Source organism: Giraffa tippelskirchi, chromosome 2, assembly GCF_054371585.1.
Source record: "Giraffa tippelskirchi isolate mGirTip1 chromosome 2, T2T-mGirTip1v1.2.pri, whole genome shotgun sequence".
NCBI lineage: Eukaryota > Metazoa > Chordata > Mammalia > Artiodactyla > Giraffidae > Giraffa > Giraffa tippelskirchi.
This window is the reverse complement of record NC_137276.1, coordinates 5,147,119-5,163,040: the sequence shown is the minus strand read 5'-3', so window position 1 is coordinate 5,163,040 and position 15,922 is coordinate 5,147,119. Positions and strand designations below refer to the sequence as shown.

Sequence of the window (15,922 nt, the reverse complement as noted above, 5' to 3'; positions counted from 1 at the left end):
ACTGTCATTTTCTTAAGGGGCTGTTGTCCAGGCTGCCGTCTCGCCTTGCACCTGCTGCTACTCCCTGACCCGGTGAGATCAGTGTCGTCCCTGCCCGACTGGTCACTCATCAACCTCACAGTTTGGTCTAAGAAAGCAATTGGTGATACGCTCTCTGTGGCCACTTCTAATGAAGAAGTTTCATCGGGGGGAGGAAACGATTTTCTGTTCATGAAACTGGCAGAAATGAAACTTGCAGAGGTTCCAAAATAAAAGGTGATCATCTCATGAGAATATAGCTGGAGATCATCTGATGAAAACGGGGAATGGGGGGGCTGTGCTCCACGTTGCAAGGCCAAGGATGCTATGAAATGGATTCCGGACTTCAAATCAGAACACGAAGCTGAGCATTGATAGGGTGTTTTTTTTCATTTGCGGCCGTGGTGACCCTCATCGGCCTATGGCACGTCTAAGAACGGGGCCAAGGCAGGGCGTTCAATTGCACAGGTTAAAGCGACTCTTCTACCAAGACAATCTAGATCTCCGTTATATGGAATCTGTTTTCTCTCTGGCACGGAAATATTTTCCAGGGTATTCACATGGGAAATATGAGTGACCCACACTCTGTAGAGCCCTGGCCAAATAAAAGTAGGAGCAGATCTCCTTAATGCAGGAGCCTTTAAAACATGCAGAGGTGGGGGAGAGGAATGTATGTTTATAGAAAATCTGACAAAGAGCCCAACCATGTAACCCCTGAGTGAGCTGGATATTTACTCAAGGAATCCATCTGCAATGCAGGAGACGTGGGTTTGATCCCTGGGTTGGGAAGATACCTTGGAGAAGGGAACAGCAACCCACTCCAGTACTCTTGCCTGGAAAATTTCATGGACAGAGGAGCCTGGCGGGCTACAGTCCATAAGGTCGCAAAGAGCCGGACATGACTGAGCAACATTCTCTTTTTCCACTTGTGTTTCTTTAAAAAAACAATTACTTTTGCTAGGTATCTAAAGCAGTTCCTCTGTCTAGAAACAGATTAAGCAGTGAATTAGAAGCCCTGAGATTGTAGGCAGCTAAGGGAGTGGTGTATTCTCTTGCAGAAAACTAAAGGAAAGGCCAGTGAGTGGAGAACTACAACTGGAGGTAATGATTTCTTTGAAATGGAAATGTACTGAGGGAGGAATTGATCACTGGAGCTTAAAAGAAACATAAAAAGTGGAGAAGCTTCCTCTTCTGCGAAATGGAGGCTGGGACTCTGGCAAAGGACCTGAGCTCGCTGGAGCAGCAGCTGGAGACATTCAGAGGGTGCAGACATTCGGAGGGTGAGAGCTTCGGCAGGATGGCGGAGCCAGGAGGGGGCTCCTGTGGAGAGAAGTGTGTGGTCCCCTCCGAAGAGCATCTCAGCCACTTTCTCTTTCCTAGCTGCTGGTCCTATCTCTGAAATCTTTCTCTCCTCTGAGCTTATCTTTATGATGTCTTTCAAAGTATTAAAATACAATTTCAGAATAGCTTTTTTCTCATCAAAAATAGCAGATGGTGTCTTTAAGCAGCAGCTGTGTAAAGAGTATTTTAAGTCTATTGGGTGATTCAGTAATAAGTAAGGCCCTCGACCGGGTGGTTCTGCTAAGAAAAGGCAAAAACTGGCAGACAGGTGAGGATTCAGTGCCAAGGGTATGCCAGGTGTGGGACCAGCTCCCTGGTTCTGAGTGAGAGCCTGGAGTTAGGGACTAGCTTAGCATCCTTTAAAACCTATTCCAGGAGGAGGGGGTGGAGGGCAGCCGGAAGGGCTGGCAGATGGTCACTATTACGGGCTGAATGCTTGCATTCCTGCAAAAGTCATATGTTGAACAACTCTGACCTCCTCCCACCGCATGTGATGGTATACCCATGTGATGGTGTTTGGAGGTGTAGCTTTGGGGGTTAATAATGTTTAGATTGGGTCGTAATGAGGGTGGGACCCCCATGATGGGATTAGTACTCTTTTGAGGAGAGGAAGGAGATCTCACTTGAGGCCATACAAGCATGCAGTGAGACTGTCTGCAAGTCAGGAGAACCCTCACCAAGACCCGAATCTGCCTGCACCTTGAGCCTGGACTTCCCAGCCTCCAGAACTGTGAGAGGGAAGTGTCTGTTTTGTGGGATTTTGTTACAGCAGCTCCAACTAAGATGGTCAGCAAGAGCAGGAACCTCGGGAAACAATGAAGCTGGGCGGAGTCTACCCCACTGACTGCCCTTGGGCAGGTAGCTTGCCTGTCTGATCCCCAGCTTCTTTATCTGCAAAACAGGTGTAATAACAACACCCACCTGATGTGACACTTTAACAAGAAAATGCAGGTGGCATCTTGCTGGACAAACAGTAAGCTGGAAATCACTTGCCCACATGATTGGTGCTACTAACTTATGGGGCTACTTCCAGTGGAGAAGTGGGCAGTTCATGTCTGGGGACCCAGTATGTGAGATGGTCTGACACTTTCCTAATTCTAAGTCCCTAGTTGTCACTTTTAATACTCAAAGGTTTGAAAGAGGGGAATCCTGGGTCCTTGTGAAAGTACAGAGAAGGGTGGGTGGGACCCAGGAAGGCTTCCTGGAGGAGACAGTTCCTCTGAATTTTCCATGTTCTCAAGTAGACCACTGTATTTTATTTCCTTCCTCTGCCCAAATAAGGGAAATTCAGGCCTACCACATTTGTCAATAAATTAGTCCACATGTGTCAAAAGTTTATCATCATTTTAAGAAATGTTACCTGGTTAGGAAACCCACTTTTAAACTATTATCATTCAAAATTTTCCCTTTCAAAACGATGGCAGGTTTTACATCCTCATGGCTCAGTTCAGTTCAGTCACTCAGTCGTGTCCAACTCTTTGTGACCCCATAGACTGCAGCACGCCAGGCTTCCCTTCCCATCACCAACTCCCGAAGCTTACTCAAACTCATGTCCATCAAGTCAGTGATGCCATCCAACCATCTCATCCTCTGTCACCCCCTTCTCCTCCCACCTTCAATCTTTCCCAGCATCAGGGTCTTTTCCAATGAGTCAGTTCTTCACATCAGGTGGCCAAAGTATTGGAGTTTCAGCTTCAACATCAGTCCTTCCAAAGAATATTCAGGACTGATTTCCTTTAGGATGCACTGGTTGGATCTCCTTGCAGTCCAAGGGACTCTCAAGAGTCTTCAACACCACAGTTCAAAACTATCAATTCTTATGCTCTCAGCTTTCTTTATAGTCCAACTCTCACATCCATACCTGACTACTGGAAAAACCATAGCTTTGACTAGATGGACCTTTGTTGGCAAAGTAATGTCTCTGCTTTTTAATATGCTGTCTAGGTTGGTCATAGCTTTTCTTCCAAGGAGCAAGCGTCTTTTAATTTCATGGCTGCAGTCACCATCTGCAGTGATTTTGGAGCCCCCAAAAATAAAGTCTCTCACTGTTTCCATTGTTTCCCATCTATTTGCCATTAAGTGATAGGACCAGATGCCATGATCTTAGTTTTCTGAATGGTATCTGCCCACCTAACATGACCTTCTTGCAAGCCTTAAATCGGAATTGAAATAGATCCTTATCTTTCTGACCACCAACATGTTGCTCTTTTAAGTGGGATGATTTGGGAAAGTAACAAAATCCGGTCCTTGGTTTCTGCAGAAACGCTGCTCTCAACATCGCCCTGCAGTTTCTGTGCTGGGCTCTGCGGCTGCCCTGACAGATGGGCTTCAGAGGCTGGCAGGCAGAGGGGCAAGACCGGCTGGCTGGCTGCTCTGACCGCGGGCAGCAGCCAGCGTGATTGATGAGCCAGTAGCTGACCAGTTTTGTCAACGGATGCCCAAGCCAAAGGCCATGAGCCGCTAGAAAATGTCTGTATTTTTCCAGCGTCTTCAGGTTAAGCGAGCGTGTTTTCAGCTTGTTTCATCATGAATGGTGGTGTTCCTGTCTTCCTCTCTGACCGCATGATTCAGGTTTGCGATTCTCTTGCTCTTGTTTCTCTCTCTTCCCTCGCAGATGTGGGAGGAGGCCATCGCCCTGGGCAAGGAGCTGGCAGAACAGTATGAGAACGAAATGTTTGATTATGAACAGCTCAGCGAACTGTTGGTAGGTCTTCCTTTCCTTCTTTTTGAAAAAAACAAGCAATCTCAACTTGTTCTTCTGGAATTTTTCCTTCCTTTTTTTTTTTTTTTAAATACAACAGACATTTATTTTATATTCATTTCTTTGGGCTCCCTGAGCGACATGCGAGATCTTAGTTCCCCGACCAGGGTTGGAACTCATGCCCTCTGCAGTGGAAGCATGGACATGTCCTAACCACTGGACCACCAGGGAAGTCCCTCTTTTCCTTTTAACATTGGGATTCTCCTTCATTTTGTCCAGGAGGACAGTTTTGATTTCTTTGCTGATTGATTCTGGCTCAGCAGCATTCCCCTCTGAGCTTTCGTCATCAAACTCGAAGACGCCTCTGAAGGATGTGTATGTGAACAACCACTGAGCCCGGGTGTCTAGTGGTCTGGATGGCTCAGGTCTCCAGGAGGCTCCCGTGGTTTCAACTCTGAGCCCGTCTCCATGAAGGACTGATGGAGGGTGGCCCAACATTTTGTCCTTTCATAGAAGCTATCAGTTTCTAATTACCTCTTTCTCTGCTGAATCATTTTTGTATTCAGCAGATCGACTTAACGATGTTGTGATGTATATCATGAACGTGGAACAGAATTCTGCCCTTTTAAATCCTTTTTTGATGTATCCCCTTATCTGACCAATACCGTGTTTTAAAAATACTAAAGACCAGACATTGAATCAGAATAAAAGCCATCTCTCTGGCACCTCTTTGGTGATGAAAATCCCTGTAAATCACAACCAGTTGCTGAATTTGGCTTTCTGGTCAGATTTGCCTGCTGAATGCTGGGCAATGAATGAAAAGTACTGTCAAAGCTTCGTGGTGAGATTAAATTCCACACCTGCACCAGCACTCCCCTACCTTCTCCCCCTCCCACCCTCTAGAACTGCCAAAGCTGGAAGAATCCAGACACACGGATGCTCAGATACTCCATTCAAACCTGAAATACATTTCTTCTCTTCTTTTCAGAAAAAACAGGCTCAGTTTTATGAAAACATCGTCAAGGTGATACGTCCCAAGCCTGACTATTTTGCCGTCGGTTACTACGGACAAGGATTCCCTACCTTCCTTCGGGTAACTCTGGGTTCTGTTTGGACTGGGTCACCATCGCTCCCTGGGCAGCCAGCCCCTCCTCTTTCTGAGGAAGGCTTCGGTTTACATCTCAAGTGCAACTCTCAGTGAGGTTGCTCAGTCGTGTCCGACTCTTTACAACCCATGGACTGCAGCCCAACAGGGTCCTCTGTCCATGGGATTTTCCAGGCAGGGATACTGGAGTGGTTTGTCATTTCCTTCTCCGGGGGATCTTCCTGACCCAGGGATCGAACCCAGGTCTCCTGCACTACAAGCAGATTCTTTACCAACTGAGCTACCAGGGAAGCGACTCTGTATTATTTTCTTACCTCTGTGCTTGGCTCAGGTTGCCAGAGAGGGGCTGATAATGTGTTTTTGATTGCATATAAGCTTTCCACCTCTCTTTTCCCAAAGAGAACTCTACTTCAGAGATTTATGTATATTTTAAAAATTATAGTAAAAAATGCATAACATAGGGCTTCTCTGGTGGCTCAGTGGTCATGAATCTGCCTGCCAATGCAGGAGATGCAGGTTCGATCCCTGGGTTAGGAAGATCCCCTGGAGAAGGAAATGACAACCCACTCCAGTATTCTTGCCCAGAGAATCCCATGGACAGAGTCGCCTGATGGGCTACAGTCCCTGGTGTCACAAAGAGTCAGACATGACTGAACAGCTCAACAACAGCAGTGCATAGCATAGAAGTTACCATCCTCACTACCTTTAAGTGTACAGTTCAGTGGCGTTAAGTGTATTTACCCTGTTGTGCAACTGTTCCCACCACCCATCTCCAGATTATTTTCATCTTCCGAAACTGGAACTCCGATCCCAGTAAACAATAATTTCCCCGTCTCTCCTCCCCGTGCCAGAGCTTACTTTCTGTCTCAGAATTTACTTGATTCTAGGGATCTCATTCGGAGAAGGCAATGGCACCCCACTCCAGTACTCTTGCCTGGAAAATCCCATGGACGGAGGAGCCTGGTAGGCTACAGTCCATGGGGTCGCTAAGAGTCGGACACGACTGAGCGACTTCACTTTCACTTTTCCCTTTCATGCACTGGAGAAGGAAATGGCAACCCACTCCAGTATTCTTGCCTGGAGAATCCCAGGGACGGCAGAGCCTGGTGGGCTGCCGTCTGTGGGGTCGCACAGAGTCGGACACGACTGAAGCGACTTAGCAGCAGCAGCAGTAGCAGCAGGGACCTCATTTAAGTGGAGTCGTACAAAATGTGTCCTTTTGTGTTTGGCTCACTTCCCTTAGCATGTCTTCAAGACTGATCCACGTGGTAGTGTGAATCAAAACTTCATTCCTTCTTAGGGAAGAGTAATGTCCCATCATGCTGATGCACCATGGTCTGTTTATCCATTCATCCTTGGTGGACTTTGTTTGGGCTAATATGAATAGCGCTGCTATGAACATATGTACTTTTGTTTCTTCTTTTGGCTGTATGGCTTGTGGGATCTTGGATCCTCAACCAGGAATCGAACCTGGGTCCTCGGCAGTGAGAGTACAGAGTCCTAACCCTTGGATCGCCAGAGAATTTCCAAGCATGTATATTTTAAATTATGTGAGAACTGGCAATGAATTTCCAGTGCTGGAAACTCGGAATCACACTCCATCCCTGAGACAAGCATGTTCTCTTTGACACGATTGAAGAAATAGTGTGATCATCAGTCAAATCATCCAGTGATCTTTAGGCCAGAAATCTTGTAAATAAATGATGCCTAGCCTACTAATACACTTGTTTGGTGGTGCTGGTTTAGTCACCGAGTTGTGTATGACTCTCTGTGACCCCATGGATGGTAGACCCCCACCCACCCACCAGGCTCCTCTGTCCATGGGATTCCCCAGGCAAAAATACTGGAGAGGGTTGCCATTTCCTTCTCCAGGGGATCTTTGCAACCCAGAGATGCAAACAGTGTCTCAAATAGGAAAAAAAAAGAAGAAGAAAGAGCCCAATAGAATTGTTTAGAGTTTCTCAAAAACTCTTTCTTGGATGCCATTGACCATGACTGCCTGTCATTTCTTATGATTTTTTTTCTAATGGCACATGGTTTTCTGTTCTCCTGAGAGCCCATGCGTGATCCTTCTGGTTTTAGGCAAGCAGGCACTGTGTCCAGGGCACACCTGTCTGTGGCAGGTAGATCTCCCAGAAGTCTGGGGCAGGTAGATCCAGCTGGGCGACTCCCCCAGCCTCAGAGGTGTGTTTCTTTGGCCCCAGCATTTCTGAACCCCCAGGAGTCCCTGAGGGTATAAGACATCCCTTCCCACTGGCACCAGCAAAAGGGACTTACTTGCTGAAGACCTGTCGTTCTTTATAGAAATGTCAGCGGGTGACCGTTGCAGGACTGATCTGCTCCAGGAGGTGACCTGTCAGTTGATCCACTCACACAGGGTCCTGGCTGGGTGCCTGGGGCATCTGGCCCATCCCTGTCGCTGCTGGTCAGTCTCTCCTTGACCCTGAAGTCTTGGTCATGCAGCTCTGGCTGTGGACACCTACAAGAGTGGTTGATCAGAAACTCAGATTCTGGAGAAAGTCCTCCCTTCCAAAGAATGAATAAAGGATGTTTGGTTATAGCCCTGAATTAAGGAAGATTTCAACATTAAGTTAAAAGCCAACCTTTAATTAATTAATTTAATTCATAAGGCTTTAATTAAGGTGTGTGAATCAGTACATACGCCTCCTTGTGTGTGTCTGAGAAAGATCAAGAGGGAGAGAACAGCCCCACATCACGCTGAGCTGAGCGGTCCTGGATGTGGAGTGTGTGTCGCCCTCTGGGGACACCACTAGGATTTAAGGCCACCATGCTCTGTCCTGGCGTCCTGACCTGGCGACCCTGTGGGCTGAGCATCTCTCAGTCCCCGAGCCAGCTGATGCCAGGAATTTCCTGGGAGGGCGCGCGAGACCCAGGCTCCAGGGACCACGCTGGGTCACCTGCCTGCCGAAAGGACAATGCAAAGCAGGAATAACTAGCTTAAAGGGCTTGATTAGTATTGAACTGACTCTCCTGCCACACCTGGCTGGTTTTGTGGGGCTACAGCAACATATTTATTATACTTCACAGGCTACCTGCCCGGGGTCGATCTGGCAATGACATTGGCAGTTCCAAGAAAGTGGGCAGGATATCTGTCTGCTTCAGGTGGCGCTGGGGGCACAGCCTCTGAGGACTGACTCGCTGGCCCTCCCCTCTGTGTTTCTTTCACAACTGATCACATGTGGAGCTTTTTGCATTTATATTAATATTTATGGTTCTTATAAGGAATAAATATCTTTGACTATACCTACACTGCCCTCCTGTTTTCAGGCTTGAAGAGACCACTTCAGAATGCAAAGTAATTGATGTTTCTAGAAAATGTTATTAGTGTTTCCATCTATAACTCAGTAGTGTTTTTCTATTAAAGCCTTTATATACACTTTTATTATTATGTCGCCCTTCGAGTATAAAGCCTAATAAATGCATGCTAGTTTTGTAGTAGCCTGTTATACATTAAATCATCCTGAATTTCTGAAATGTTTGCCTTTTTGTAGCCTTAAAAGATGCCCATGCTGTGTATTTATATTTCTAATTAAGACTACGTATTACTTTGGTTTCTGCCCGAAATTGTTTTTTTAGAGAAAAGAGAACATTTTTCTCTTGTAATGGGTGCGTTAAGACATACCTAAGGACAAAGTGGGAAAAAAAGCATTCAATTTTTAAATTGTTCCTTCTTTCGTGATTTAAAAAGACTCAGAATAACTTTGGACTTGCGAAGGGGAAAAATGGAGCCTCATAGGAGCTCTATTTTTTTTTAATTTATTAGATTGTATTTTGACTTTGAGCTGAGTCTGCAGGATCCAGCTGTTGGTCTGTCTGTCCTCTCCTCCCCCTCCTCCCCCTTCTTCCTCTCCTACCCCCTCTCCGTGTCCTCCCCTCCCCGCCCCGTCCCTCCTCCCCTCCCCGCCCCGTCCCTCCTCCCCTCCTCCACACTGGCATCGATCCAGGGTCAGGGCAGATAACAAGGCTGCCCCTAACTCGTGACCAGCTGGCCTGGAGCCTCTTGCCCAAGAGTCCCTGATGGAAGCAACAACCAAGTCCAGGGGGGAGAACCAAGTGCCCCCAGCGTCGGGTTCCTCAGGCCCTGTGGCTTCTGCTCACGGCCCCTTCCCTGTCGCAGTTGGTGATGTTGAGACCACCCTCAGATGGGGCAAGATGGGTGGGGAGGGGGAGATTCAGAAACCTGAAGCTATAGCATCACGCTCCCCTTTGACACCTTTTTTTGTGATTCAGTTACTGCTCAGAATACCCACGTTGAATCCATGAAGGTATGGAGACCTGTTTTTCCTTGGAACCAGAACTTTCCTTACCGACATATTTACAGAGTGACCGTATCACCAGACAGGTCTCAACGAGGCAGCTTCAGTGGAGAGGAGGGCTTCCCGATCACCCACCCCAAGGTCACCACCCAAAACAACCCCTAGGTGGACCCTTCAGAATTTGCGGAGGTGACAGCTGTGGCCTTGGAGATGGACAAAACTCAGTCTTTGGGAGGAGAACTCTACACGCTCTGCTCTTTCCTTGATGGAATATTGTCCACAAGACAACTCCAAACATTCAGTGAGGGGAGTCCAGCCACCACCCGCTGGACCTGTTGTTTTTGGCTTTCATTAAGTCAAGGGCATTTATTTCCTGAGGTCGTGACACAGGAAGTAGACTCAGCCCAGCTGCGGGCTCTCCTGGCGAAGGCAGGAACCTTGCTGACCAGCTGGGTGACACCGACCCGTGACCTCCTTACTGTTGCTCCAGTGCCGTGCTGGCTGGCACCGGGCCCGGGACCGACCAGCTTTGCTGAGAGACCTTGGGGAGGAAGCACATCCACAGTTCATGGAGGGTCCAGTGCTGGGTCAGACTGGGACAAGCCCTCACTCGGCGGATTCCAGTCAGCAGACTGGAGAGGTTTCTGCTCCTTGATCATTATCCTTTGGGACGCCACAGGAGGGTCTTGGGTGCCATTTGAGCCCCCAAAACCGAGAAACTCCTCAGAGCTGCTCATATAAGAGCCTCTCAGCACTAGGAGAGGGACCAGGAGCCCTGGGCCTCTCCGCTTTGTCTGGACCCCTATCCCTTGGGTTCTGCTCATCTCCTGGCGGTGACCTATAGGAGTCAGCTTGGAAAATCAGGCTCAGGCTCCAAGGCCCCACCTTAACTTCACGCTCTCTTGAATTCTTTCTGGCAAAATGAAAACCGCTTATGGAAGCAGAGGCATCACTTTGCCGACAGAGGTCCGTCTAGTCAAAACTATGGTTTTTCCAGTAGTCGTGTATGGCTGTGAGAGTTGGACCGTAAAGAAGGTTGAGTACCAAAGAATTGATGCTTTCAAATTGTAGTGCTGCAGAAGACTCTTGAGAGTCCCTTGGACAGCAAGGAGATCCAACCAGTGCATCCTAAAGGAAATCAGTCCTAAATATTTTTTGGAAGGACTGATGCTGAAGCTGAAGCTCCAATACTTGGTGCACCTGATGCCAGGAGCCAACTCATTGGAAAAGACCCTGATGCTGGGAAAGATTGAAAGCAGGAGGAGAAGGGGACGACAGAGGATGAGATGGTTGGATGACATCATTGACACAACGGACGTGAGCGTGAGCCAACTCCGGGAGATGATGAAGGATAGGAAGCCTGGCCTGCTGCAGTCTACAGGATCACAAAAGAGTCGGACACGACTTAACAACTGAACAAGAGCAACAACAACAACCTGGAAACAAGAAGAAGAAGATGTGGACACCATCCTCCATTTGCCCGAGTGCCTTTCCCCTGTCTGCCCATTTCCTGCCCACTAGGATATGGATGCTAATCACTCACTTGGTTTTTCATGATTTTGTCAATTGATCACTGCTGTTAAGGCTGAAATGTGTAACTAGACTTCAATAATGTCGTGTTTAGTGCTTCTTCAACAGTATCAACTTACCTGTCTTCTGTTCCTGAGTTCTTGATTAGTAAGACCACCGCAATTACAAGCTGTTCTTCAATTCAGTGACACTTAAAACACCGTCCAGCCCCTTCTGAAGACCAATGCATTTATGTGTGCACTTTTCCTGGCCCTTCCCCTAGGGGTGTTGTTTAATGCCTGTCATTGTTTGCAGGGCAAAGTGTTCATTTATCGAGGGAAAGAGTATGAACGTCGAGAGGATTTTGAAGCTCGGCTACTGACTCAGTTTCCAAACGCTGAGAAGATGAAGACAACGTCTCCACCAGGCGATGACATTAAAAACTCTCCTGGCCAATGTATCCTTTCAGACAACCACGTGAGATAGAAAACAATGGCCAAGCCGTTGGTTCGGATGGTTGGGTGTACGTGGGGTTGATAACCTTAACCTTTGACCTTCAGATATTCAGTGCTTCACAGTAAAGCCCAAACTTGATCTGCCTCCTAAATTTCACAGGCCTGTGTCAGAGCAGATTGTAAGGTAATCGACCCATTTCCCCGACCCAACAGGAGGGTGATGAGAGGCGTACACAGATCTCTTCTTCATAACTTCACCTGTCGAAGGATGGATGTCAGCCTTTGATGAACTTTTCAGAGCTCTATTTGCTTTGAAAAGCAGAGGAAGCTAATTTTCCTCAGCATCAAAGTAGGGAAAGTAGATGTTAACAAGTGTGGCTGGGAGGGTGGGAAGCCGTCCCTTACCGGGGACTGTGAGACAAGGAAAGTCAGGGGGAGGAGGGGGTACTCTGGTCTCCTTTTGACCCACCAGGTGAAAGACCCCCTTAGACTTTTTCTCCAGGGCACAGGCCCTGCCCCACAGCCTGAGATCTGAGTCTGTGTGCCTGCATTGTGGCCTGAATGTTTGGATCCCAGAAGGCAGGCAAAGGGATTCAGACATGTGCTCCTGATGGAGAACCGGGTGCCGGGGGCAAAGAGACCCTTCACCTCTACCACAGGGTGATTCCATAATATGGGATCCAGAGGTGGGTTTTCAAACTCACAGGCCAGGTGTCCGAATTTGAGTGAGAGTGTATGTGTCTACATGGAACTGCCTCTAACTTAGCAGCAGAGAAGGAAATGGCAACCCACTCCAGTGTTCTTGCCTGGAGAATCCCAGGGACGGAGGAGTCTGGTGGACTGCCATCTATGGGGTCGCACAGAGTCAGACATGACTGACTCGACTTAGCAGCGGTATAAAAACACATACGCTAGATGTCTCTTTGATGTGACGAGTTTCTTTTTCTACTTGATCCTTGTTCTGCTGAAAAAAAGTAACCTCCTTGATGGCCGAATAATGCACAGGATATGCTGTTTTACATCCTGCAGTTTGGCTGGGTTGGGTTCTTCTGCAAAATTCACTGCCATTTCTTTACCTTTCTTTAGCAAACGTGGCAAAGAAACCAGGACTTGACTTATTGAGGAATGATCACTTTCATAAGGCTTAGATTTTTAAGTTTTGCAACATCTTTTTTTCTCAGGGAGAGGCATTAAGTGATAGCGAACCATAGACATGCTCCTGTATTTCCCTTTGATGCGGAATGCCTATCTGTGTTTCAGAGCAGGCAAATGAGTAAGCCTCCCAGCCTGCTTCTGGGGTGTGTGTGAAACCCACCTCCTCCCCAAGGGAGAAAGGCAAACTGTCCACCCATGTCTGCCACCCTTGGTGGTTGCAGAATCTGCCTTTTGTAGATCTGCAGTTAAAATATACAAAACCTTTAAAACATAATCAAGATGCATTCTTAGAAGTTTAATAAACTTAGTAAATTATTTAATACATTGATTATTGACGCATGAATTAAAACTTTCAAATAACAAACACAAGAATGAAGAACAAAGGTTTTTTGTTTTTTTTTCCTCTCTCCTTTGCCTCACCTTTTCTCGATTTTTGCCCATTTCATTCTTACTCAGCATCTCTTCTCCCCTGAGCGTTGGCAGGGACAGAGACGAGGCAAAGAATCCAAGGTAATTTTTCCACCTGCCAACGTCTCTCCTGTGAGGCTGGTGGGGAGCAACAGCCCAGCTACCGCTCTAGGTCAAGGTTGGAGGTGTTTAAGGGTTGCAGTGACGTGTAGGGAGACCAGATCCCGGGGCTAAAAGCAAATCGACTGCTTCTCCGGTGAAAGAGCTAATGATTTGTCTGTCTCGGCACAGTTTCTACAGAGTCAACGAGGTCCAGCGATTTGAATATTCTCGTCCGATCCGCAAGGGAGAGAAAAACCCAGACAACGAATTTGCGGTAAAAAAACAAAAACGGCCTCCCTCCCCCCAACCTCATGCCACCATTCACAAAACTGCCCGTCAAAAAAAAGTGTGTCCTCAGAGATCCCACAGTACAGGGTTTGATGCCCGTGTGTGTTATGCGCAGAGATCCTGACATACCACCCCTCCAAATTCAGTGCAATGATGACCATTACACAGATGCTGTCACCAAGGTCCCTGTGATGCTGTAAGAAGGTGACTGGCGCTTTGAGAGTCTTTCTGTTCTCAGAGCACACTCGCCTCCCTCCCACGTGAACCTGAGCCTCCCTTTGGGCTCTGAGTCCTGGAGCAGGTGCTGGTGTCTGTCATAACGAAGCTCACAGAGGCGCCGTGTGCTTACGTGGCTTTCTGCTGTTCAGGCACGCAGCCTGGAGGAGGGTTGTGCTCACTTTGCAGTGCCCAGCCTGAACTTTGCTCTGGCACCACATGCCAGAGCAGGGTGCCCCAGGGCAGCTGAGCAAAGGCCCGGGGAATTCTCACCATGTGGGCCATCCTGAGCCTCGAGGGATGTTTAACAGCATCCTCAGCATCCACCCACGGGATGTCAGGTACAGTCTCCCAGGTGACAGTCAATCACAAACGTTTCCACACGTTGCTAAACGTCTGTGCCTTGTTAAAAACACTGCATTAGAGACCTGGAAATTTAACACAGGTTCTTGCAGCCTTTTAAAAAATAAAGGCACAGAGACTGTCCTGGAAGTCCGGTGGTTAAAACTCTGGACCCCCAATGCGGGAGACATGGGGTTCTATCCCTGGTCGGGGAACTAAGATCCTGCATGCTGCCCAGTGCAGCCTAAAAAACAAACAAACAAACCAAAAAGAAATAAATTTAAATAAAATATACGTACAACCAGTTTAATGGATTCCATTTTGAAAAGGCATGAAATAAAACATTGTTTGTTTGTTTCAAATGTTTTTATTTCTCTCTCCTCCTGCCCTGAAAACCTCCTCTGGAAATCTCTAGATTGGCCCACATTTCAAGGCAGCCTTAGCTTTGAGGACCCCTGGCAGGCACCTTGCCTGCAAGTATCTAGGGGTGCAGGAGGGCAAAGCTGAGCTAGCGCCATGCTGCTGACCCCAAGGGCAGCTCAGAGCGCTGTCAGCAAAGCTTCCACCATGTTCCCTGTTTCCTGTGATCTTTCCATCCTCAGGGCCACACCTGTGGGCCTCCAGTCACAGCTCCTGAAAGGCCCTTTCCTTCCCCAGCCCAGCCTCCTGTGTGTCAACCGGGAGCTCGGAGTCGGGAAATTCTAAGGCAAGGCACTTTCCAGTGTCAACACTGGTTGTTTCGAACCCAGTCAGCCCCCTCTTTCTTGGTTACTGTGGCTTCCAGCTCCTGTTTGGTGGTGGGTTTCACTGTGGCATCGTCTGTGATGGGGAGAGGGACAGGGCCCCCTCCCGTTCCCCCAGGCCAGGGCCGGGCTTTACAGAAATGTCTCCGCTCTGATCATCCCGGCAGTAACTCGATCCGTGATGTAGCATCCTCCAGGCAGCATGTACGGGCCCTCCTTGAATTTCCCTCCCGCCTCTCACATCTCACAGCCATGTAGGTTTTTAATACTGTGAAGGAAGCGACACAAGGAGGTCAGGCAAATTGCCGACGAGCGTGCAGCCGTTCGGGGCAGAGCTAAGAATAACCGCGGCTCCTGACGCTGGAGCTGCGCTAAGCCTCAGAGCCGGGCTTTTTCTAAATGGCCCCAAAATCCCATAATGACCCCATTAGGTTCTCTCACACGCAGATGAGGCTTTCAGAAGCCACGGGGTTTAGTCCTTCACGGGCCTGACAAAGCTCCCAGCTTCCAGATAAGCCCTGGGGTTTGGTGGCCATGGGAAGCCAGGCTGGGGCCCAAGGCGAGGCTCCTACGTACTGCCCTGCCAGGCCAGCCAGGGAGCTCAGAGCAGCTCAGTGCCTCCATACCTGGCCAGGGGGTGACATTCTGGAACCCAGGGCCAGAGAAGAGGAGGAGGAAGGCTGAAAGGAGTCAGTGTGGAGCCTGAAGGCCCCACCCCTAGGACGGTGCTGGCTTTGGGCGCTGGGGAGGAGAACAGCGCACCTGTGGCTGGAGGCAGCTCCGAACGTGGGGTCTCCAGACCGGTGCCCGACCGCAAGCCCCTGGGGGCAGCAGGAGCCTGGGGCCCCCCGCTGGGGCCTACTCCTTTCCTGCCTCTGCAGTCAGGTTTGAGGAGAATGCTTTCCAACTTCCAGCCCAGTTTTCTGGAAATGTTGCCATTCCATCATGTCATCTCTGTGTATCTGGACCACTATGGACAGACTCAGTGATTCTCTGTTACTGGGAGGTTTTGCCGGTAAAGGCCGCCACCAGCTCGACATCCTGCAGCAGGGGGCGGGATGCAAGGGTCGCTGTTTACTCTGCAGTGAAGTTCAGGGCAACCACGGGACAGAGGTGGAATTATGTGTATCAGCTTACACGATTTCCCTCAATCTGAGATGTACCATTTTAGGAAGTGTGTGCAAGTTTGTGTTTGTGGGTGTGCTCCATTGTAGCCGACTCTTTGGGATCCCGTGGACTGTAACCCTCCAGGTTTCTCTGTC

At 48.5% G+C, this 15,922-nt stretch overlaps 1 protein-coding gene across 3 annotated transcripts in view; it reads left to right on the top strand.

Moving 5' to 3' along the window:
* The window catches only part of DOCK1 (dedicator of cytokinesis 1), a 556,115-nt gene that overhangs the window by 503,691 nt on the left and 36,502 nt on the right, over positions 1 to 15,922 (top strand). For all 3 annotated transcript variants that reach the window (XM_081533032.1, XM_081533022.1, XM_081533018.1), the window contains 5 exons: positions 3,974 to 4,063; positions 5,049 to 5,153; positions 11,267 to 11,408; positions 11,512 to 11,590; positions 13,261 to 13,345. In XM_081533032.1, coding sequence (XP_081389158.1) covers positions 3,974 to 4,063; positions 5,049 to 5,153; positions 11,267 to 11,408; positions 11,512 to 11,590; positions 13,261 to 13,345 — 501 coding nt within the window. The remainder of the gene's footprint in view (positions 1 to 3,973; positions 4,064 to 5,048; positions 5,154 to 11,266; positions 11,409 to 11,511; positions 11,591 to 13,260; positions 13,346 to 15,922) is intronic.